A 19554-nucleotide genomic window follows, 5' to 3' on the forward strand; every position below is an offset into this window, starting at 1 on the left:
ACATGTAATAATTATCAAATAGATAATGATTTTATGGTAATTCAACTAAATTGTAATAGAAACCGATGGTGATCGTGGTTGGCGGTATTGTGATGTTGATAATGGATGATTGTAAATAATATTTGCTTAGAAAAATTCACCATGCATAAAAGTACCTTACGGTATTATTAGACGAGTTTAGTAATGTAGCAATTTCTAATTTCAGCTAATACTTCTGAAGTACTCTGAAGTACTCTGTTTAAGAAACAGTGTTCTCACAGTACTTAAAATTACCGTGATTTTACATGACCTTAACTGCTAGCTAAACTACAATAATTGTAATAAGAACATACAGAACATGTATTAGAAACAGAGGAAACCCTTAAAACAGCCAATCGAAACGAGATCGCACAATTCCAGATCAGTTGGGTGAATAAAAATGGTAAAAATCAGGCAAGCAAGACTCGGATATTTCCGCGGAAATGAACGTCTATAGCCGGATATCGAGAAATTCATCTCTCGGATCCTCGTTTCCTCTTCGAGGCTCGACCAACCTGAAATCGACGAGTCCGACAATCAGATTACCCGTGGCCGACCAAAGTTCAAGATTCCAGCGCGGCCTGCACGGGATAGGCGCAGAGGCGCGTGAAATTTGTGTCTGCGTCAGGCACGATCGCGCGTCCCGCCGCCGCGTTCCTGTCAATAACAGTTTCCACGAACGCATAATCGCAATATTCTCCGAAAGATCCTAAACTTAGATAGACGAAACAAGGTTCAGCAGGTAGAGGGATCTAAACGGACGTAAGTAATGCACGGCGGAGAGGCCGGAGTAAGAAAAAGAGAGAACGAGAGTGTGCAGACGATATAAAGGAACAAATGAGTTTCGTGATCGTACCAGAGCCCGATCTTGTCTTGGGTTAATCGAGCAACGCCGTAGAAAACGAGCAGAACAAGCTCGGGTTCCTGGCAGGGTGAGTCCGAGCACAGCCGACGATGAGAGAGGAGAGAATGACGAGGGTGAATAATGTTTCGCGTCCAATTCGAACGGTCAGAGACAAACTTTTGCATTGTGCAACGCATAATATACAGAACGGGATATCCTCTGTTCTCCTCGTCGCCCTTTATCGCTGGCAAACTTTGCCCTTTCTCTCGTTTCTTGCACCCTGAAAGCGCGCGCCCGCGCGCCGTGGTCTTTTCAATCTCGATGAGATTAAGTTGTACCCGTGGCAGTCTATCGCACGGCTACGCCGTAGCATTGTTTACGAGGAGGTAAGAGGCCACGAATCGTGCTCGTGCCAGCTAGCGAGGATATATTTATTCGTACGTTAAAATGTCGGCCTCGAGACGATCAAGAAGTTTCCTTGAAGCCAAAAGGCGGTTAGACGCGAGTCGCGTTTAAGGGTTCCGCTGGTAGCGCGAACCGATTCGACGCCGATAATAATTTGCATTCGCCGATAGCGAACTAGGACACGGTACAGGTGCAGTAACAAAGGGAAGAAAGTCGGGCAGATATGTACGTTAACGCGTGGTAAATCATCTTCGACGGTTAGCGCGGATTATAATTAAGAGAGCCGCGGATTCGAAACAATACGTACGAAAGCGTAGAAATAATTAATACTCTGAAAGTGGACGTGTTTCCTCGGTTTCGCGATCGAACGCAGCAGGTTCGACGATCGGTCTCTATGAGAAGGCTTATCTAAACTTTATCGGGCGTACTGGCGATACGAATAATTCACGTTTGACATTTCAGCGAGCGAGGGAGCGAGCAAACGGGGCCGTATCCTAACCGTGGCCGCTTGAAAACGCTTATTTACATTCTATTTTTCAGCAATAGACCCTGACGTAGTAAAACGATGCATTATCGAGGCCTGTACTTTAAGTACGTTTACCTCGCCGCACGGGATGTAGGTTGCCTTTTAGATCGGCCGACCTCTTTTCTCTATGGCCATTTTTACGGAAACGAAATTCACAGAGTGGGCAGAGCCGATTCCTAGCCTCAGAAGTTCATCCACCGTGTAGCCGAGGTGCTATTGTTCCAGAACCAGCCAAAGGAGACGAGACGAGAAGCGGAGGAGAAGGAGGAAGAAGAAGTTAGCGAACGAGGTGGAGGAGGATGCTATCGAGAAAGAGGTGTATCTAAGTACACGTACACGTAAGCTGTAACTATGTGTATGTATATGTATACATATCTGTATATTCCAAGTGTACTTATTTATAGGTGTACACATGGAAGAAAAGTAGGCCTTTGCTGTGGAGTTCAAACGATTCTTACGCATCACCAGCGCGCACGCGTACACGTTAATTTCAATCGGCGGCGCGCAAACTTTTCGTTACAGTCTATTTCGCAAGCCCGCTGCCAACTAAAGGTCATCGACGCTCCGGCGATTCTTGATAATTATTCTCGCTAAGATTGTTATCGCTTCGTGGGCCAATCTGGAGAAGTCATTCGCAGGATACGTCTCTCGCCATCTTCTTCTTGGCCGTCTTTTTATTCAATAGGTAAAATTGGTAGATAAAATAGTAGTCGAATACAGTCCAAGAAATAATCACACCTTTTTCTTCTTGGAACTCAGGCATACGATAAATTCGAAGTGGAAAGGGAAGTTTGTCATTTTTTGTGTTGTACTGTATTTTTTATAATAGCCAGTGTACAAACTACATAAGCCATAGGAAATAAAAAGAAGAAGCAAGGAGGAAAATTGTATTAATGACTATGTTTTTTTTTTAGTAGAGGTATCGTATTATTTTGTATAAAAACACGCGTACTAATATTGGACTTGTATATTTTTTACCTGATATTCGACATCTGAAGAGAAATTTGAGATCATATGATTTTAACTATTTGCATTCTAACTAAACTATTTGTGTTCAATGCTAGATATGTAAGTACCTAGACTTCTTGACACATAGACAAATTGCGCCATTAAAATAAGTCACAGCTAACTATTAATAACCGTAGGGACTAAACTAAAATTGTAAATTAGATTTGCAGGAGGTAAATTATTGTTTTGCTCTTTTAAAAAGAGATCAATTACCTAATCTAATGTACCGACACCACAACTCGATTATTGATTTACGTTCAAGTCAAAAGTGGTTTCGAGCGCTTCTCATAGAAGCCTCGTTAAAATACGGAAATCGTTATGGTTTGGGAATAAGATGAAGCAAAGCGTGTATCAAGTTGTTTCCAATTCGTCGAGTTTTATTCACAAAGACTTCTGTCTAGCGTTATATAGAAATATTTATATTCCAGGTAAATTCCTAAGCACATTTGTTTCAACATCAAAAGCATAGTACAACATAAAAGCAACAGAAGTCTTATCTTCCTTTGAAATCTCTTTCACGACCGTCGTAAAACAATTTTTTAATTTCAAAAAATCGTAACTACTGATAATCCATCACCTTGTTCCTTCCGCCTCGATTGGTTCCACGCCAGGGACCTATTACGCTATCACTCTCGCCATTTGTTCTTAATCGTGATTGGCTGCGCCGCATTACGATAAAGACCAGCGTCATCTAGCGGTAATTAACACAACCGTTTATTCGTCACCACCGGGTCACCTCAGTCAATCACTGAACCAATAAACTCTGGCCAATTTTTACAGAAATTCTTAGCTTACAATGGCAGACAAAAAATCTACAAATCACGCGGGAACGAGTTCTTAGCCCGGCCCCTGGCTTTCACCTGCAATTATACCGATTCCTCGGGCCATCGTGTCAATCGTACGGTCTCCGTCGATCAAAACACGACTGAATAAATAATCCAATAACAATCAGGCCGTCCCGTTTCCGACGATTAAGGGAACATCGTACGCCCACCCGTGCCGCTTATCAAAACCGATCGTTTGCCCCGAGTATAACGAGTCGGCCCCGGACAGAAAACGCCTTTTGTCCGGCGATTTTTCGTCGTTGCAACGGCGAACGACGCCCGTGATTCACAGAACGAATCGGCCCGGTGAACGTACAGCATCGTACAATAATGACGCTCTCGAAAGGCAGCGCCGCCACGACCAACCACATATATACTATCGCGTACATACATATACGCATACATATCTATAAATACACACACACAACACGTGCAAATACGTACATACACCCGTGTACATATGTATACACATATCACGACGTACATACATATGCACGCAGAAGTACGTACGTACACATGTACACACGTATATACATGCACGCGTGGTCCGTATACGGACCAATAATTCTCAATCGCCGTTCGGAACGTTCGCTACGGGCCGCTCGCGCCGTCCCTTAAATCTAGCAACGAGGCCGACCTTATCGGGTGCCTTCCACCGTGCGCCATTATTGTGAGATACTGTACGTCCTGATCCGTCGTTTAGAGCCTATCCAGGCCGCGAATCTCACGCGTTCGGCAGGAGGTTTTTCTCTTTCTCTCTTGTACGATCCTGCCAACGAAACAGAACGAAATAGAAGGAACGACGTGTATATACGTTTAAGCGAGACAAAGAGAAAGAGAGAAAGAAGGAAAACGGAGAATGAGAAGAAAGAAGAAGAAGAGGCGACTTTCTGTTGCGTGGTGTTGTTGCGAGCGCGAGCCGGAGCGCATGGCCACTTGGACTGGCACATCGCGGGGGAGGAGTTGAACGGAAGGGGGTGGAGGGAGGGGGCGCAGGTAATCAGAGGCACTAAACCACGATACCGTGCTGGCAGTTAGAGGCCTCTATCTCTTCTGTCGTTGGTGGTACAACACGCCCGGTATTATTTGCAGGCTGCCACATTTGTCGTAGGTGGTCTTGCGACAGTGGCGTCGCGCGGCCCGTATAAACGACGCCGTCTACGACACGCCGCGCCGTGGTTCTCCTTCTTCGCGTTCTCCGGCCACTCGCGCGAGCAACAAACATGCGCACGTTCGGCCCTTTCCAAAGGATTCGCGTTCGTACGGCAACCCCTTTGTTCCACCTTTCCCCTTGTCCTAGAAGTGCTACCGTGGACGACGTCGCTGGTACATATCGATAAGACCAAAATACCATTTACAGTTTAATGTATCGATAATATTCTTGCAATACCAGCAAAGTAAATTGGGCTTGAAAATATAAAATTGTATCGTGTCTACGTCGACTCCGAATAAGGCATGTTTGAGAATCTTTCTAATTAATAAAAGCAATAATTTTCTTTCGATTTTCGAAATTTTATACAGTAAGAGTGTCTTGTTTTGAAAGATACTGTACAATTTTATTTTAGGTTTAGTGAAAATTTGATTCATCGATGCGATGGAACGCAAAGGTTTATGCAACAACAACTACTGTTCCACACGAGAAACTGCCTTTTAGAAAAAAGTAAGTTCTCCTGATGGAAGAACAAAGATCAAGCGAAACCAAAATACATTCTATGTATAACGTACTGTCGATAGTAAGAAGTTCGGATAAAAGTAAATAAACCCGACTCTTTCTGAAATTCTATTTCAGTTCTATTCTGCTTGCCAATATTTCAATGATATAGGTATATCTATTTTTAATAAAACTAAAATCTAAATCTATTATTTCATCCTCTTACTTTCGTTTAGCTCCTTTACTCGCATTCTTCTCTCTTCTTCTTCCCTCGGTAAGCCGGTAAACCCCGTGACTGATTAACGATAGAATTAACGAAGATTAACGCCCGTGGCACCAGGCGAAATTTATGGTCGGTGTACACCGATTCCTGAATTATGGAGTTTACCGGGAGCCGGTATCTCCCGCGGGATCTCCCAAGTGGCTCTACCTGCATCTCCGTGAAACGGAGCTGAAGTTCTCTTTTTTGGGGGGATACTTCTGCCGCCGGATGGATAAAAAAGTATCTCTTGGAAAAGAGACTCCCGAGGGTTTTTACGATTGACAATGATATTCGTAGCGTGGACGATGACGGTAATGATGATGATGATGGACGAGCTAGAAGCGGTCGATTAGGTCGACGCGTTTATTCCGTCATAATCGGGACGGTCGAGATTGATGGCGGAGTAAAGAGCATCGATGGGAGTGGAGGTTACGTACTACAATCGAACACGCTTCCTCCCGTGAAACTCCTACGTAGCCGAACAATTTCGCAAGCAGCGATGAAAGTAGATCTTCGTTGACTCAGGTACAAAGTATTCGACCGTATACCGGTGGATACGTAGAAAACGACGGGCTTTCTTGTCTGTCTCTCGTGCAGGGACGATTAGGTGGATTTCGCCTTGAAAACATTCGACGGTGATTGTCGACGAAGTAGGAGTTAGTTTTTGCTTGTACGTATTTCCCTGAGTTTTTATTCCTTAATAAATTAGTTTTATCATAGAAAGTGAAAATGTGTCCTGTATATACTTATAACGTTATCTTGGGGAACGGATAAGGAAATGGCAGAATCTTTCATAACAAGTCACGTGAAGCGCGTATGTATAACGATTCGCGAAAATCACACATTATAATACAATCCAAAATTATCGTTCCAATTATTTTCCCGTTCCGTTATTTGATTTTCTTATGTTTGTAAATGTGATTATGCTTTATTTCATTAATCTGGACAATTAGTAATCATAAAGAGAATTGTTTCATTCATTCCTTACTTGGATCTACATATGCTGCTCGTTCAAAGATACGTTAGTTCAATTACCAAAAATGTCTCTCATAAAAATGATTTTGTCCTTAAGTTAAAATTGCGCGTTTGTTTTACCCTTGTTCTTGTAGTAGTACCTATCTTTTTGTTTACGCGTATTCAATCATTTTGTAACATTTCAGAGGAAATGTGTAATAACACATTGCATCCTGTCATACATAATATCGTTTAACAATTTCAGACCATATGGTATCATCATCATAACTCTATACCTACTCTTTATTATATATTAATCCCAAAAATCCAATAAATCTTCAAAAATTCAACAAATACTCCGCCACGGTCTACCGAATACATTCACCTTTCATCTATTCATTTTTCTCCTACGCTATTTAATTCATGAACCATCATTCTCCTAATGAAACAAGGAAAAGAAACCTTCTGAACTGTAACCCCGTGACTCTGACGTGGCTACCGTCCACCAACCCCCTGCACATAATCCTTGGCGAAGGAGGTGTCAGCGACTTCTTGAAATTCCATCGGTGAATCTCGAAACGAGGCGACTCGGCGCGGTCGCGTCGATTTCCACTGTTGACATACGAGCGGTAAAGAGGGGTTAACGGTTAGGGAATGATTAATAAAGATGCGCGGGCACGCGTTCCACCGGATATAAGGCCCACACAGATGCACGATGGACGTGTGTGTACGCGAGTACATAGGAACGCGCCCCTCTATCGGCTGCTTCTCGCCAACTACAGAAGAAAACACGGCGTAGGGCCGCGGTAGGTGAGCCGGTGTGCGCCCGTCGGGACGCGTGCGCTCGTGTATCCTCGAGGAATACGTACGCACACACTTTGGCCAGAAGGAGCAACAATATGAGGAAGAAGAGGCGAAGAAGAAGAAGACGAAGAAGACGACGAAGAAGAAGCAAAAGGAGGAGGAGGACGCGCGTCCACGTGCATAACTCGGACATAAAACAGGCTCGCTCGCGCAAACCACGGCTCCGTGCTGGGGTACGGATGGGCTAACGGATGGACGGACAGACGGACGGATCGACACACAGCACGCGCGCATGAATATGTAGGATGTCTGGAAAAAAAGACGAGGAAAAGTGGGGGCGGCAAACACTCGACGCGCATAGTAATCGAAGCCGCGTCATGCCAATAACATCGCGCGCCTAATGTTCGATCGATCGATCGGCTCCGACTCTCCACCACAGGGTTTTCCTTGGTTCTGCGGGCGCGCGCGCGCGCGCGCGACAAAGATAAGCTTGGCGCGCGCCACGACATGCAGCTGATTTACGCGTTTCTCTCGCGCGTGAAATGATAGAAAAGAGGGAAAGAGGGAGAGTAACGGCGAAGAGAGAAGAAAGAGATAAAGAGGCAGAAGAAATTGATAGGGATGGAGGATCGAGACGAAGAAAAAGGAGCGGTTGATGGAGGGGTGGAAGAAGAGGAGACGCGTGTGCCGCGTACGAAGACACGCGCGAATGGCCGTGGTGAAACGGGCGCGGGTAGGTGGCTTACACACGAGCGGAGTTTACAATTTTCTGCACGACGCTCGTTCGAATGCCTGTAACGTTGCGGATGCCAATTGCCGATAATTCAAGGTGTACCTACCCACGATATAACGCGCGGCCGCAGACGCTGACAGATTGCTGGGTACCGGGACAAGCCCTCTCGATCAGCACCGGCCCTCTTTTAGGCGCGCCACGTTTTGGCGCGGTACGGATACCAGCGCATTTCGAACGATGCGACTGCGATTCGAGCGAAACTATGGTCACGCTGGATCCGTATTCAGAATTGATATTCCGATGAATTTAATACGTCAATGTAATCAAATATGTATGTAGATTTTTACGAGTATACGCATTGTAGTCTTGCGGTGTTTCATTCGTCAGAATGTCACTTTGTCTGAATACGCATCCACTGTAACCATGGCCTAAAGCTTTCATCGGGGCTTTAAACGTTTATTGCCCAAGCCATATTCGATCATATGAATTGCTTCATAATGAAAATGCTGTCCTCGACAACTGTCCCTGACTCGGTTGTTCTTTTATATTTTTGTAACCAATAATAATTTGTTACGAGTGTTTGATAGCGCAAAGTGTGGAATGTCGAAATTAATCATGTTTATGGCAGCGAGCATCAAGAAGACGGGCTTTACCTATATCCGAGTTATCGATTAAATAAAAGGGACAGTAAAAATTTACTGCAAGCTCGCATCAGACGAATGTATTCCGTATATTGTACTGTACCGTATATTGAATAGGCTTCCAAAGAATAACCGTATGAAATATCGTAAATAAATATGTTAAGGCAACCGTACAAGACAGTCTTTATGCATAAAAGTGCAATTTGTACGTCTGTACTAAAATCAGTAAACATACACGACTGTAAAAGATTTTGAATTCTAAGTTGTGAAGTGACATTAACACCTATCAACAGCTCACGCTATAGAGGGAATGTAAATTACACGTTCCCCTAGGATTTTACCAAAGATCTATTAGCGAATATTATATTAACGAGTGTCAGCAAGTAAATTAGAAATATAATTTTATATTAAAACACGAGAAAGAAATGAGCAAAAATAAATGAATTATCTTTTCTACTAGACACGTGCGTTACTTATCGATATAAAAGGATCGCAATGATTAAAAAAAAAGTTGTATCTTTTATACATTCATCGCGAGTAACGATTGAAGAGAGAATCAATAGAAATCATTTTGTAACAAACAGCGTAAAAGCAACCTTAACGCTTTATAGATTCTCGGATAGCGAAGGTAAATTATTCATTCCACGTTTGTAATTCAAGTTTTAAACAAGTTGTTGGCGGAAAGCATCAAGACACGCGTGTCGTTTGTTTTCGAGGAGAAGCTTTAATCGAAAAATAGCGACGACGATGGAAGGTACAACCTCTTGACTTCCAATCGCGCATATGCCTTTTAATATTAATGCACTACGTTGGCACCTACGTAAGGAAGCGAGCATGCGTCGAGTCGCAACGGTGAATTTACGACGTATTAAATTGCGCTACTCGATATCTTTGTAATTTTCTCCGATGGGCATAAAACTGCGTACTTACGACCAAGGGAAATAGCCGACCCCAAGGATTTGACTCGAACTCGTGTTCCTTCACTAAGTTTAATTAAATCAGCCACCGGAATATGAATAAAGACGTAGAACCTCGATCTTTATCCAACTTACAGTTGCTATTACAATTTCATTATCGTTTTTAGATGTTACTACACTTTTTACCACTACAAGTTAATTTGTTAATATGTATTTATCGCGTGTTTATTGTTATCTTAGATTTATTTGTTATTGCAGTACCCACGAAAATGTATGAAATACAAAATAAGGAAAAAGTGTTTTACGTTTAACATTAAAACTACCAATCGCTAATGTGGATCTATACATATGTATATATAGTGAATCACGAAAGTAGATAAAATCTACTATTGCATACATATTATCTGTTACATAAAAGATTTCAAATTTAACGCTGCAGTGACATATGATGATTATATCGGTAAAGGGCGTAACTAATCTGGAAATGTAAATAGAAATTACGAGATTCATTGTAAACATATATTCGTTAACAAATTGGCATGCAACATTCATAGCACATACCCGTTAAGAATTAGATATGATACCGAGAATTAGATATCGAGAATATTGAAATTTATTAATGTAACGTTTAAGCACTTTCGTAATGTTTGCGAAATGTAATGTAAAGATCTTTTATGTACATGTTAATATTTGTTTCAAATTATAACAATATAATCACGATAGTCGTGTCTCGCAACAATGGTAACGAAATTTAAGAATTTTTCGTATAGGACAGGCAACATATTTATGATATATTCACGATATATTAAAAAATGTCTACAAGTATTCGAATACTTTCATGAATTCGTATGTGATGAAAGCTAACATCAATTTCTTTGATAGTACCACTATATTTGTAATTGGTACACTTGTAATTTTACAATATATTTTCATTGAACTTTCACTTCTTTTCCCTGTTTGTAATTATCTTGCATTTTTTCGTTGAATGATTTATAATATACATATATTTTTCATTTGAAACGAAGGTGCCTTTTAATAAAATAAACGGAAGTAAACGAAAACTTTTCGTGACAAAGAAAATTCGCGATTATCGCCTGCGTTTTCTCTGCCAGTTCGTACCTCCATTCGCGTTGAACACGTGACGAGTAATTAAATTAATAATAACAGCGGCACACGAAGAGACTTTTCCGACTTTCTTATTCCCAGAACTGTCTGGGAATAAGACCCCTTCCCAAGTGAAAAAGGTTTTTCTACAGCTTCGTTGACGCTTCTGTCTTTATTCGGAACGCGCTTCTTCGCTTTATTAATAATTCATTAACCCACTTTATTAAGCGTCATTCGATCGTCAAGTCGAACAATGGAAATATCAGCGGCTTTCTGTCCGAGTTTATTTGTTTATTTATTTGTTTATACGCGTATAATCTATGAGATTGTGATTTCAACTTTTCTCTTTGATCCGTTATCTCGAAAGTAATTAATTATGCCTTTATTGCGGTATGCAGGAAGGATTGGAACGTTCGATACAAAGGCAACGCCTTTCTAAATTCTTTCTCTATATGTTTCAGAATGTTCTCAAACGAATTAATACCAATTTAATGATTTATTATTATATCTAATGATTCATCGAATTCAATCGAGTCTTTAACGATTTCCTACGCGAAACAGTTTTATTCTTATAATTAAAAAGAGATACGAGAAATTGTTTGCTAAAAATGAAAACTTGAATATCTTGGCGCCCACATACTATGAGCGCCGATAAAGCCTTATAGAAAATTAGTAATTGTTAAAATATTGAAAGGCTTTAAATGCGCGAATTTTCAAATATAAAAAAAACACTTTGTTGCTATTTCATATAGAAAATTATAGAAAAATAATTTGGAAAATTAGCTTAATGTGTTTTATATCTTTCACTTGAGAAAAGAAATTATAACATATGTAGAATATATAAGTGAATTAAATATTTAGAAATTGCAATAATTAGTTATTTTACTTGTTGTATAGCACAATTTCTAAAATACCGTAGCATAATGCTAAATGTTCCATATATAAAAGAGACACAAACTAATGGCTAAAATACTCAGGTTATAAAGATAATAAGAGAATAAAATAAAAAATGGCATAGTTTGCAAACAGACGGCCTATCTATTCAGCTTACGTTGATACTTCATACCTTAGTAATATAAATCCATTCGAAAACATTTGTCTGTATATTGAAAAATATAGGTACCTTTGTTGCCAAATGGCAACACCGTACATTCAAGAATTAAATGAGTAATATTTTTCCTTCAATAAAATTATTCGATAAAATCTATCTCATTATCAACAATAAAATAAATGTCAAAACTTGACATTGTTAGAAGAATTTTGAACACTTGAAACTTTACTTATTCGTAATGTTTTTGTTTTAAATATATTCACGATGAGATACAATTCGTGAAATATTCGTCTGGAAAAGACGAGTTTCATGTATCGAAAGCAAGAAGCTAGAAGAAAATTTTCCGAACGTCGAACGTGAACTTACCGAGCATCTTGCTGAGATCGGCGTTGTGGAGATCAGGATTCTCGTCGGCCAATTTCTTGCGCTCGACCTTTGCCCAGACCATGAACGCGTTCATCGGGCGACGTATCCGTTGCTCCTTCAGGCTCCTCTGGGCCGTGCTGCCTGGATGGCACATCTTCACTCCCGCGGGAATCGGCGAGATGCCTTGTTGATACTCCAGCGACGGACCGGAAGCCAGCCAGGACATGTCCTCGAGTCGCTGTTGCACTGGACCGCTCAACATTCCTGGTATCTGAAAATCCATTTCCCATTTTTCATGTTCGATTTGTATTTTTTAACCTTCAGTATCGAACCTTCAACTCGTGGTCTTTCATTCTCGATCTTGGATCGGTAGTCATTGATTCTCGATTACCGATATTACTTGTACTATTTTATAATTGTGATATTTGCGTAAGTTCGTATTTTTATAAATATAGCTGAGGAAGGTAAAAGGAAATGTATACAGAGACTTGTTTCATCTATTAAGCAAATACTATAACGAATCCTATGATTTTGATACTTTGCGTAATTTTACACGAATATTATGTGCATTCTGTGTATTTTTAAATTTTCCAAATCTAATTACAACGATTACGCTATTCTGAATACTTTATACATTTTTACATATGTATATATCTTGCACACCTGCAACTTTAAATTTCGATGCATGTACATAAAAATCTGCCGACTATTAATTAATAATTCTATCGATACTCGATTCTTGATCCTCGCTCGTATTTGGGATTTAGGTTGCCAATTTTCAAATTATTGTTTACCAATTCCACCTTTCAAATTTAATTCCAACTCCTCTATGCCATTCTTCAGTTAAGGACCACAATTTCCTGATTTCAATCTGAACGTGCAATCAGTCGGAGAATCAACGAAAATGATCCATGGATCGATTCTTCCCGATAATTACGCGCTTATTAACGAAAACGGGTGAAAGTCGCGCTCGATATTTTCCGATTCCATTAATACGTAATTACTGGGAGATATTAATCGGGCAGCTAATGAACGCCACTCGAACGCGGTGTACCTGGTATTGTTGCCGAGTAAAAGCTGTTGTTCAAAGGTTGCCAGACTCTCGTTAGAATCGGCATTGTAATATAATGAAAATGAATAATGCACGCAACCGGGCGATAATAACGGCTGATAACTTAATGAACGTAGGATACGGTGATAAATATTGAGCCTTCGTGAGACCATATGATGTCTGTGTTACAATTGCTAGGTCGCCATAAGAAGGCAGAAAAATAAGAGAAACGTAGCATAAATAAGAGATGGATACGAAATTTAAGAATATTCAAGTCTCTATTTTCTGAAAATGTCTTAATTCTAATATCAGAATACACGATCACCGCTTAACTCTTTAGAAATCAAGTATATAACTAATACCGATGGAGTTCACCGACTTGACTTTTGTGCAACTCCTATTGTAACAAATACATTGTTGTACGAATCGATATACGACGTACGTATATTATAAATTGTTAATATTTCTTTAAAAATCGTAACTGATATGAATTTTTTTCGTTTAAATCAATCGAACAAAATGTAGATAGATACAAATCATCTTTTATAACTTCAGGTTGAGTAAAACAGGTAAAACAATTCCGAATGGTTACGGTCGAGACTATTTCCTTTTCGTATCATTTCTCTTCGAGTTACGAGTAAAGCCAGCTCCACACGTCCTTTGTATCCCGAATGCCAAATATTCATTGTTTCATTCGCAATTACATATCGTTGATTTACCGGGATAACGACACGTTACAAAGTATGTCAATTTTGAAATATCTGCAAATTTAATTCAAAAACAGAGCTGTAGGTATTGTTCTAGTAATATACTTGTTATAATTCCTTAACAAGAACAATGTCTTGACTCAAAGAACATTACGTACGTTGTAGAACAAAGAAATTTTCCCATTTCTAACTGGTGAAATAATTAACTAATTACTTGAACCGATTTATTTCAAGCCGACTTGCTGAAAAATCTAGTTTTTTCAACTGTGTCATGCTTTTACGAAATCGTAATGTATATCGATATAGCATTATTTAATTAATAAACGCACATCGCTTACGTACATTGGTAGTTGTACACGAATATTTAGCGAGCAATTCATACGTCATTAAATGACGTATGTTTAATATTCAATGAAATAATGAATAATGCTAAATGTTTGGAAATATCTATGCCACGTGTATTTAAAGTATACGTGTGCTGTATACGCACAGTGGCATGTGCATAGTGTACACTTTTTGTAATCCACTTTTTCAGATATATTAAAATTAACGATTTCGAAGGTGTGTCATAAACCAACCATAAACGTATATCCATTTCTTTCCATCATGCTACTGTAATCTTAATTATACATGTATGTACATAGATACAGTATATTTAAGTGCACGTTAAAACTTCTGGTGTGAATATACGAACGTATCATTTACAAGTAATATATTTAGAGGAATATTAAGGTTTGGCAGTTATAACGTTAGCATATGCGTCAAACCATAAACCGTGGTGTGAAGCCGGCTTAACCCGAGGAACGCTATAAAATAGTGAGAACGTAGGTGTGCGCGTGTCACGTTCGAGGTGAAACAGCGTTCCGTAAATGAAAAATATGCGAGCCTATTTCCAAAGGAACGGTCTCTCCTGTCTGTGCTGGATCGACCGAACCTAAACGTACCGAAATGATTTGGGTGTCAATGGGCATGGAACTGTCGTTGCCGTCGATGTTCGACTCGATGTCGTAGGCCCTCGACGTAGGAGTCGCATAAAGCGAGGAATGAAGTGCCAAGAGTCCAGGGGATCCGCCATAACTGCTGACCGGTGGTGGTGTCACCTCACCCCTGTCATAATTATCCAGCATCCTATAAATCCAAATGCGAATTTATTAATCATTAGTACCGTTTATAACATACACAAGCGGCTTTTGATTAACGGTAAAATCGCTACGCATCCGGTGCGAGTTCGCGCGCAATAGTACCGATGAAATAACGCGGTCGTGTATCGTTTCGCTTCAACGAATGACTTGTTTGTCATGTGAACATGCACATCACGGTATACAGGCTGCTTTTCTCCGATAAATCTCGATGTTGAAAGCGACCGGGAATTATTTTAGATCGATAAACTTCTTTTATGGACCGTGTAAAACTCGACGCGGTCGTGTGATGCAGCGTCGTATAGATTTTGATTTTAGAGTACCTTAGGCAATAACATACATGGAAAAATGCTATGCATACAAAAATTTAAATTACATTCTTTTTTTACTCTTATGACTAGACTGCGGACGTTTATGCAAATTTGAATCTTTGTGCATAAAAGTAGAGAAATAAATCCTGATTCGAGATTTGTTTTATCGTTTAAATATCATATGACAGATGCTTTACTTGCTATGCTTATTATATATTTCACATATTTTTGCATATTACATACATGCATATATGTACTTATGCATAATAATTTCGTATTCATGTACTTTTTGTTATGTACCTTTGTATGTATGTATATTTTTTGTATACATAAATTCTCCATAAATGCATAAACATCAAGATTATTTTCTATTAACTATTAAATCATTTCAGTTTGGTTATGTTCTATAGTTTTTATTATTACCATTTCTGATTTATTCTTTTATTATTTCGTTCTTGGCAAAACTACTGTTGTCAACTGTCATTTTCATTTCTAAATTATTTCTAAAAATACAAATTTGAGAAAGATTGAGAAAATGATAAAGCTTCGATCAAGAGAGTTTATGAATTTTGCAAAAGAGGTAAATCAACAGTAGTAACTGAAGATATTAATTCGACGTATTTGCAAGCTGTAAATATAAAGGCATATCAAACAGAATCTCCGATGTAGAATATATTTCTCTAATTTCTTTCTTGAATATAGTTTATAATTTACGGATTATGGAATAATTTCGTTTCTTTCACTAGACTCGACAGTTAGCTTTCCGAATTCTAATTGCACAGTGATTCACGGGTACGGTATAATGCGAGACTTTAAACTTAGAATCAATTATGCGTATAGAACGCTATATAAAAGAATAGTTAATATATCGTATTAATAATAAAACAGTAATAAGCATAATGTATTAGAAATAAATAAGAAAAGCAATCGCAGCTACTTATAATACGCCTTGTAGAAGCACCTGCTACCGCGTTATAGATTCGAATTTCTTGCTAATTTCGATGAATTAATAATACTTCTCACGTCATTAAATTATAATTGAAGTGTTGACCCAGGAAGAAACGAGTACAAGTGCAAAGGAAGCGGTAATTAAAACTTCATTCCAGAAAACGCGAGTCCATCTCAACTTGGGATCAAAAGCAGCACGAATCTGAATGAGGAATATTCACTCGGCTTTCTTTATCGGTAAACAATGCGACCGATCTTTTCCACGGGCATCTCTCCTCATTAAACATTGTACCAATTACCTTCTTCGATCTCTACCTCTAAACTCTTTTGCCGCGATAACTAAATTTGATTAAATGCACCGCGGTGCGTTCCAAAGTACAGAAGAAATACATGGAACAAAAAAGTAAAGTAACTCAAGGGAAAATGTAAAAACGAAGATAAAAACGACTGACGCAAGGAAAAGATACGAAGTCCACAGTGTGAAAAGCACAAGTCACACTTCTCGCTGTTTTTAAAAAACGAGTCAACCAATTCCATATAGAAATTGTTTTTCCATTTGATTTTGCGATTAAATATGCATCTTGGCCAGCTCCTTCAACATTTAAGAATATTAGTATATTTACAAATATCGATACTTAACATTAATTGTAATATTAATTACGCGTATCTATCGTCTTCGATTATTTCGTATTAAAATACTTCTTTTTAATCATCGAGCGATGTGAAAGCTAGAAAAATAGTAAACTTATTCATATTCTGGCGTGTGCTCTTCATATGTCGTATGAAAGCATACAGAGAACAAAATGTAAATGTAACAAGAAACAAAAACGAAGAAAAAATGAAAGAAAAATTGTGCCGAGAGGCCGCAAGGAAACACCGCCGATTCTTTACAATTCACGTTTTACCTTTCGCTGGAAACTATATAGATTGAATTTTTTCATTCATCTTCCTAATTTCATACCAGAAAACATCCAAGTACACGCAGTCAATAATCACTAATGTGTGCAAAGCGAAAGAACCGAGAAAAAGAAAAGACGAAGATCGATAAATATTAGCCAATCTAATAGCCAATATCCAACATCGTATCACATATTAATCATCCGTAAAAGACATGCGAAGATACGGAAGACGACTATAAAACTCGCTTAACAATCACCAAAGTCACATTCGATCCATCATGTTTCTTCCTTCCCGCGCTAAAAAACCCGACGAAACGCCGACAAATTTGTCCGCGCCAAAAGCCATGCTCATAATCGAATCACAAATCGTGCGTCGCACGCCGACTGTTCAGCTTTTTCATCATGGCTTTGTCACGCGATATAAAGTAGCCGCGTTTGGAACTGACTCCGCGGAATACATATTCCGATTAAAAGCAAAAGTCAATTATTCCGATTGTCCGGCGCGTCCGTCTCTCGTCCGTGGATAGGGGGCGAAGACAAGGACGAGTTCCGCACGACGCGGTTGGAATACCATTCTCGATCCGTTCGATACCGGGGGCAAACGAGAGCGCGGTCGCCTCGTCGGCCAAGAAAACAAGAGATCGATTCGTACACGCCGGCATTCGTATATACGCGAGGTAATTGACTTTGGCGTCTCTGTTTCGTCGTCGTGGCCGTCCACGAGGCTGAAGAGCAACTCGCTGCGGTAAGAGAAATGCCCGGTGAATCGGTTGCTCGTGCCCGTGCAGCCCGATTGATCTGTCAACCCCGTTAGGAAAAGAGTTGATCGACATGAATGAACCATTCAAGGCCACTTAATGGAATTCCCACGATTGTCCTTAAGGCATAATGCGACCGCGCTGGATATAATAGTAGCAACAGCTGTCTCCGTGCCGTGCCTACATTTATATACAGTCGGCGACGGAAATAAGTAGATTGGTAGTAGAAATAGGTATCAATGAAGTTTCCTCGTATACGGTTTCTTTAGGCAGAAATGTAAATATTCGCTCTTTAATATGTTCCATGCGACAGGATTTCTACGATTCCTACCTCTCGGGGCGAAACAAATTGAAAAGTGTCCTTTTGTTTGGTTCTTAGCTAAAGCAATGGCTAGAATATACCCTCCTCTTCGATACAATTTTTGTATCACCTAACTGACTAAATATGCACAATTTTGTTTTTAGCGGAATTTTTGTCACTATATAACAATGTATCTTCTTGTAATTCTAATATCTTACGTTTTTAATACAATAAGACAAAAGTGGAGAAAAGCAAGCAGTTTTATAAACAACGAAAATCTGATCGTATCTATGAGTACAAAAATTCTTCTATCGAGTCCGACTCACTACTAATTAATCTACGTACTATAAGGGTGTATAATAAATATAAACCAAATATATAACGTTATTACTAATTCGATTAAACTTCATCGATAATCACTTCCACTACCTGTCCACTTATTTCTGCTCCCGACTGTACATAGGTATGTTTATATACATATAAATACGTATTAATAGATATTCGTTCATTTATACAATACGATACGCTAAAGCTGCCTGCACATGTGCGGTGTTTGTCCCTTATGCGTGTTTAGATGTATTCGCATCTGTGTATAAATTTAAAAAAGCACGTAATACATACGTGAGCGCATGCATATATGTATATGGACACGCGTGTGTTCCACATAATGGCCATTGTTTCATTCGGTCCGCGAGAGATGCTGAGACGGGGGCAAAAACGTAGCGGCATTTTCATTCAATAAAGTTCGCCGGCTAGTAGAGACGGTTTTTGCTAGTATTCCTCTCGGCCACGGCACACGCTTCCCCCGGCTGATTCTGCTCGAAACGCGCGCCACGCCGCAGCTACTGTTCCCAACGGGTTGAATCATATAGCATCGATAAACGAGATCGATACGAGGTGTCGTTTAATAACGCGTCGCAAGGAGACCAGCGATCGATGTCCCGGAGAGGGGTCATTTTGGCGTGGGACGCCAAGTCAACGACCGAGGTCTTATTTTCACTCTATTCGTATCTTTCTCCTTGTTCTCTTATTTTCAGTCATTTTTTGTTTTCCGAAGAAAGAAATTTTGAAGTTAGTTCATGACACGGATCCAACAATTTCGTCGATTCTTTTGTCACGATGTCACTTTGGTGACTGAAGAGTTGTATCTTTGTTTTTGTATTTTGTGCAGAATACGAAATATTCAGATGGTTGGATATTTTTATGGCCAAGGTGAAACAATGTGTTGAACGGTGTCGCAAAGGTGAACAGTGAACAACCTACTAAGTGTAAAGATATAAGCCTTTTAAAAATGAGTAATAAATCCACGAAGTTATGTAAGAAACAGTACGA

At 39.6% G+C, this 19554-nt stretch overlaps 1 protein-coding gene and 1 long non-coding RNA gene across 3 annotated transcripts in view; one reads left to right on the forward strand and one right to left on the reverse strand.

The window, feature by feature from the left end:
• LOC100645034 (putative transcription factor SOX-15) overlaps window positions 1–19554 on the reverse strand; it is a 69408-nt gene that overhangs the window by 24817 nt on the left and 25037 nt on the right. For both annotated transcript variants that reach the window (XM_012319076.3, XM_012319077.3), the window contains exons 3-4: window positions 14811–14994; window positions 12109–12379 (exon numbers count right to left, since the gene is read on the reverse strand). In XM_012319076.3, the coding sequence (XP_012174466.2) occupies window positions 12109–12379; window positions 14811–14994 (455 nt within the window). The remainder of the gene's footprint in view (window positions 1–12108; window positions 12380–14810; window positions 14995–19554) is intronic.
• On the forward strand, window positions 63–3313 carry LOC125385349. The gene is made up of 3 exons (XR_007224472.1): window positions 63–1883; window positions 1952–2131; window positions 2198–3313. It is a non-coding gene; the product is annotated as an uncharacterized LOC125385349 (long non-coding RNA).

Source organism: Bombus terrestris, chromosome 6 (genome assembly GCF_910591885.1).
Source record: "Bombus terrestris chromosome 6, iyBomTerr1.2, whole genome shotgun sequence".
NCBI lineage: Eukaryota > Metazoa > Arthropoda > Insecta > Hymenoptera > Apidae > Bombus > Bombus terrestris.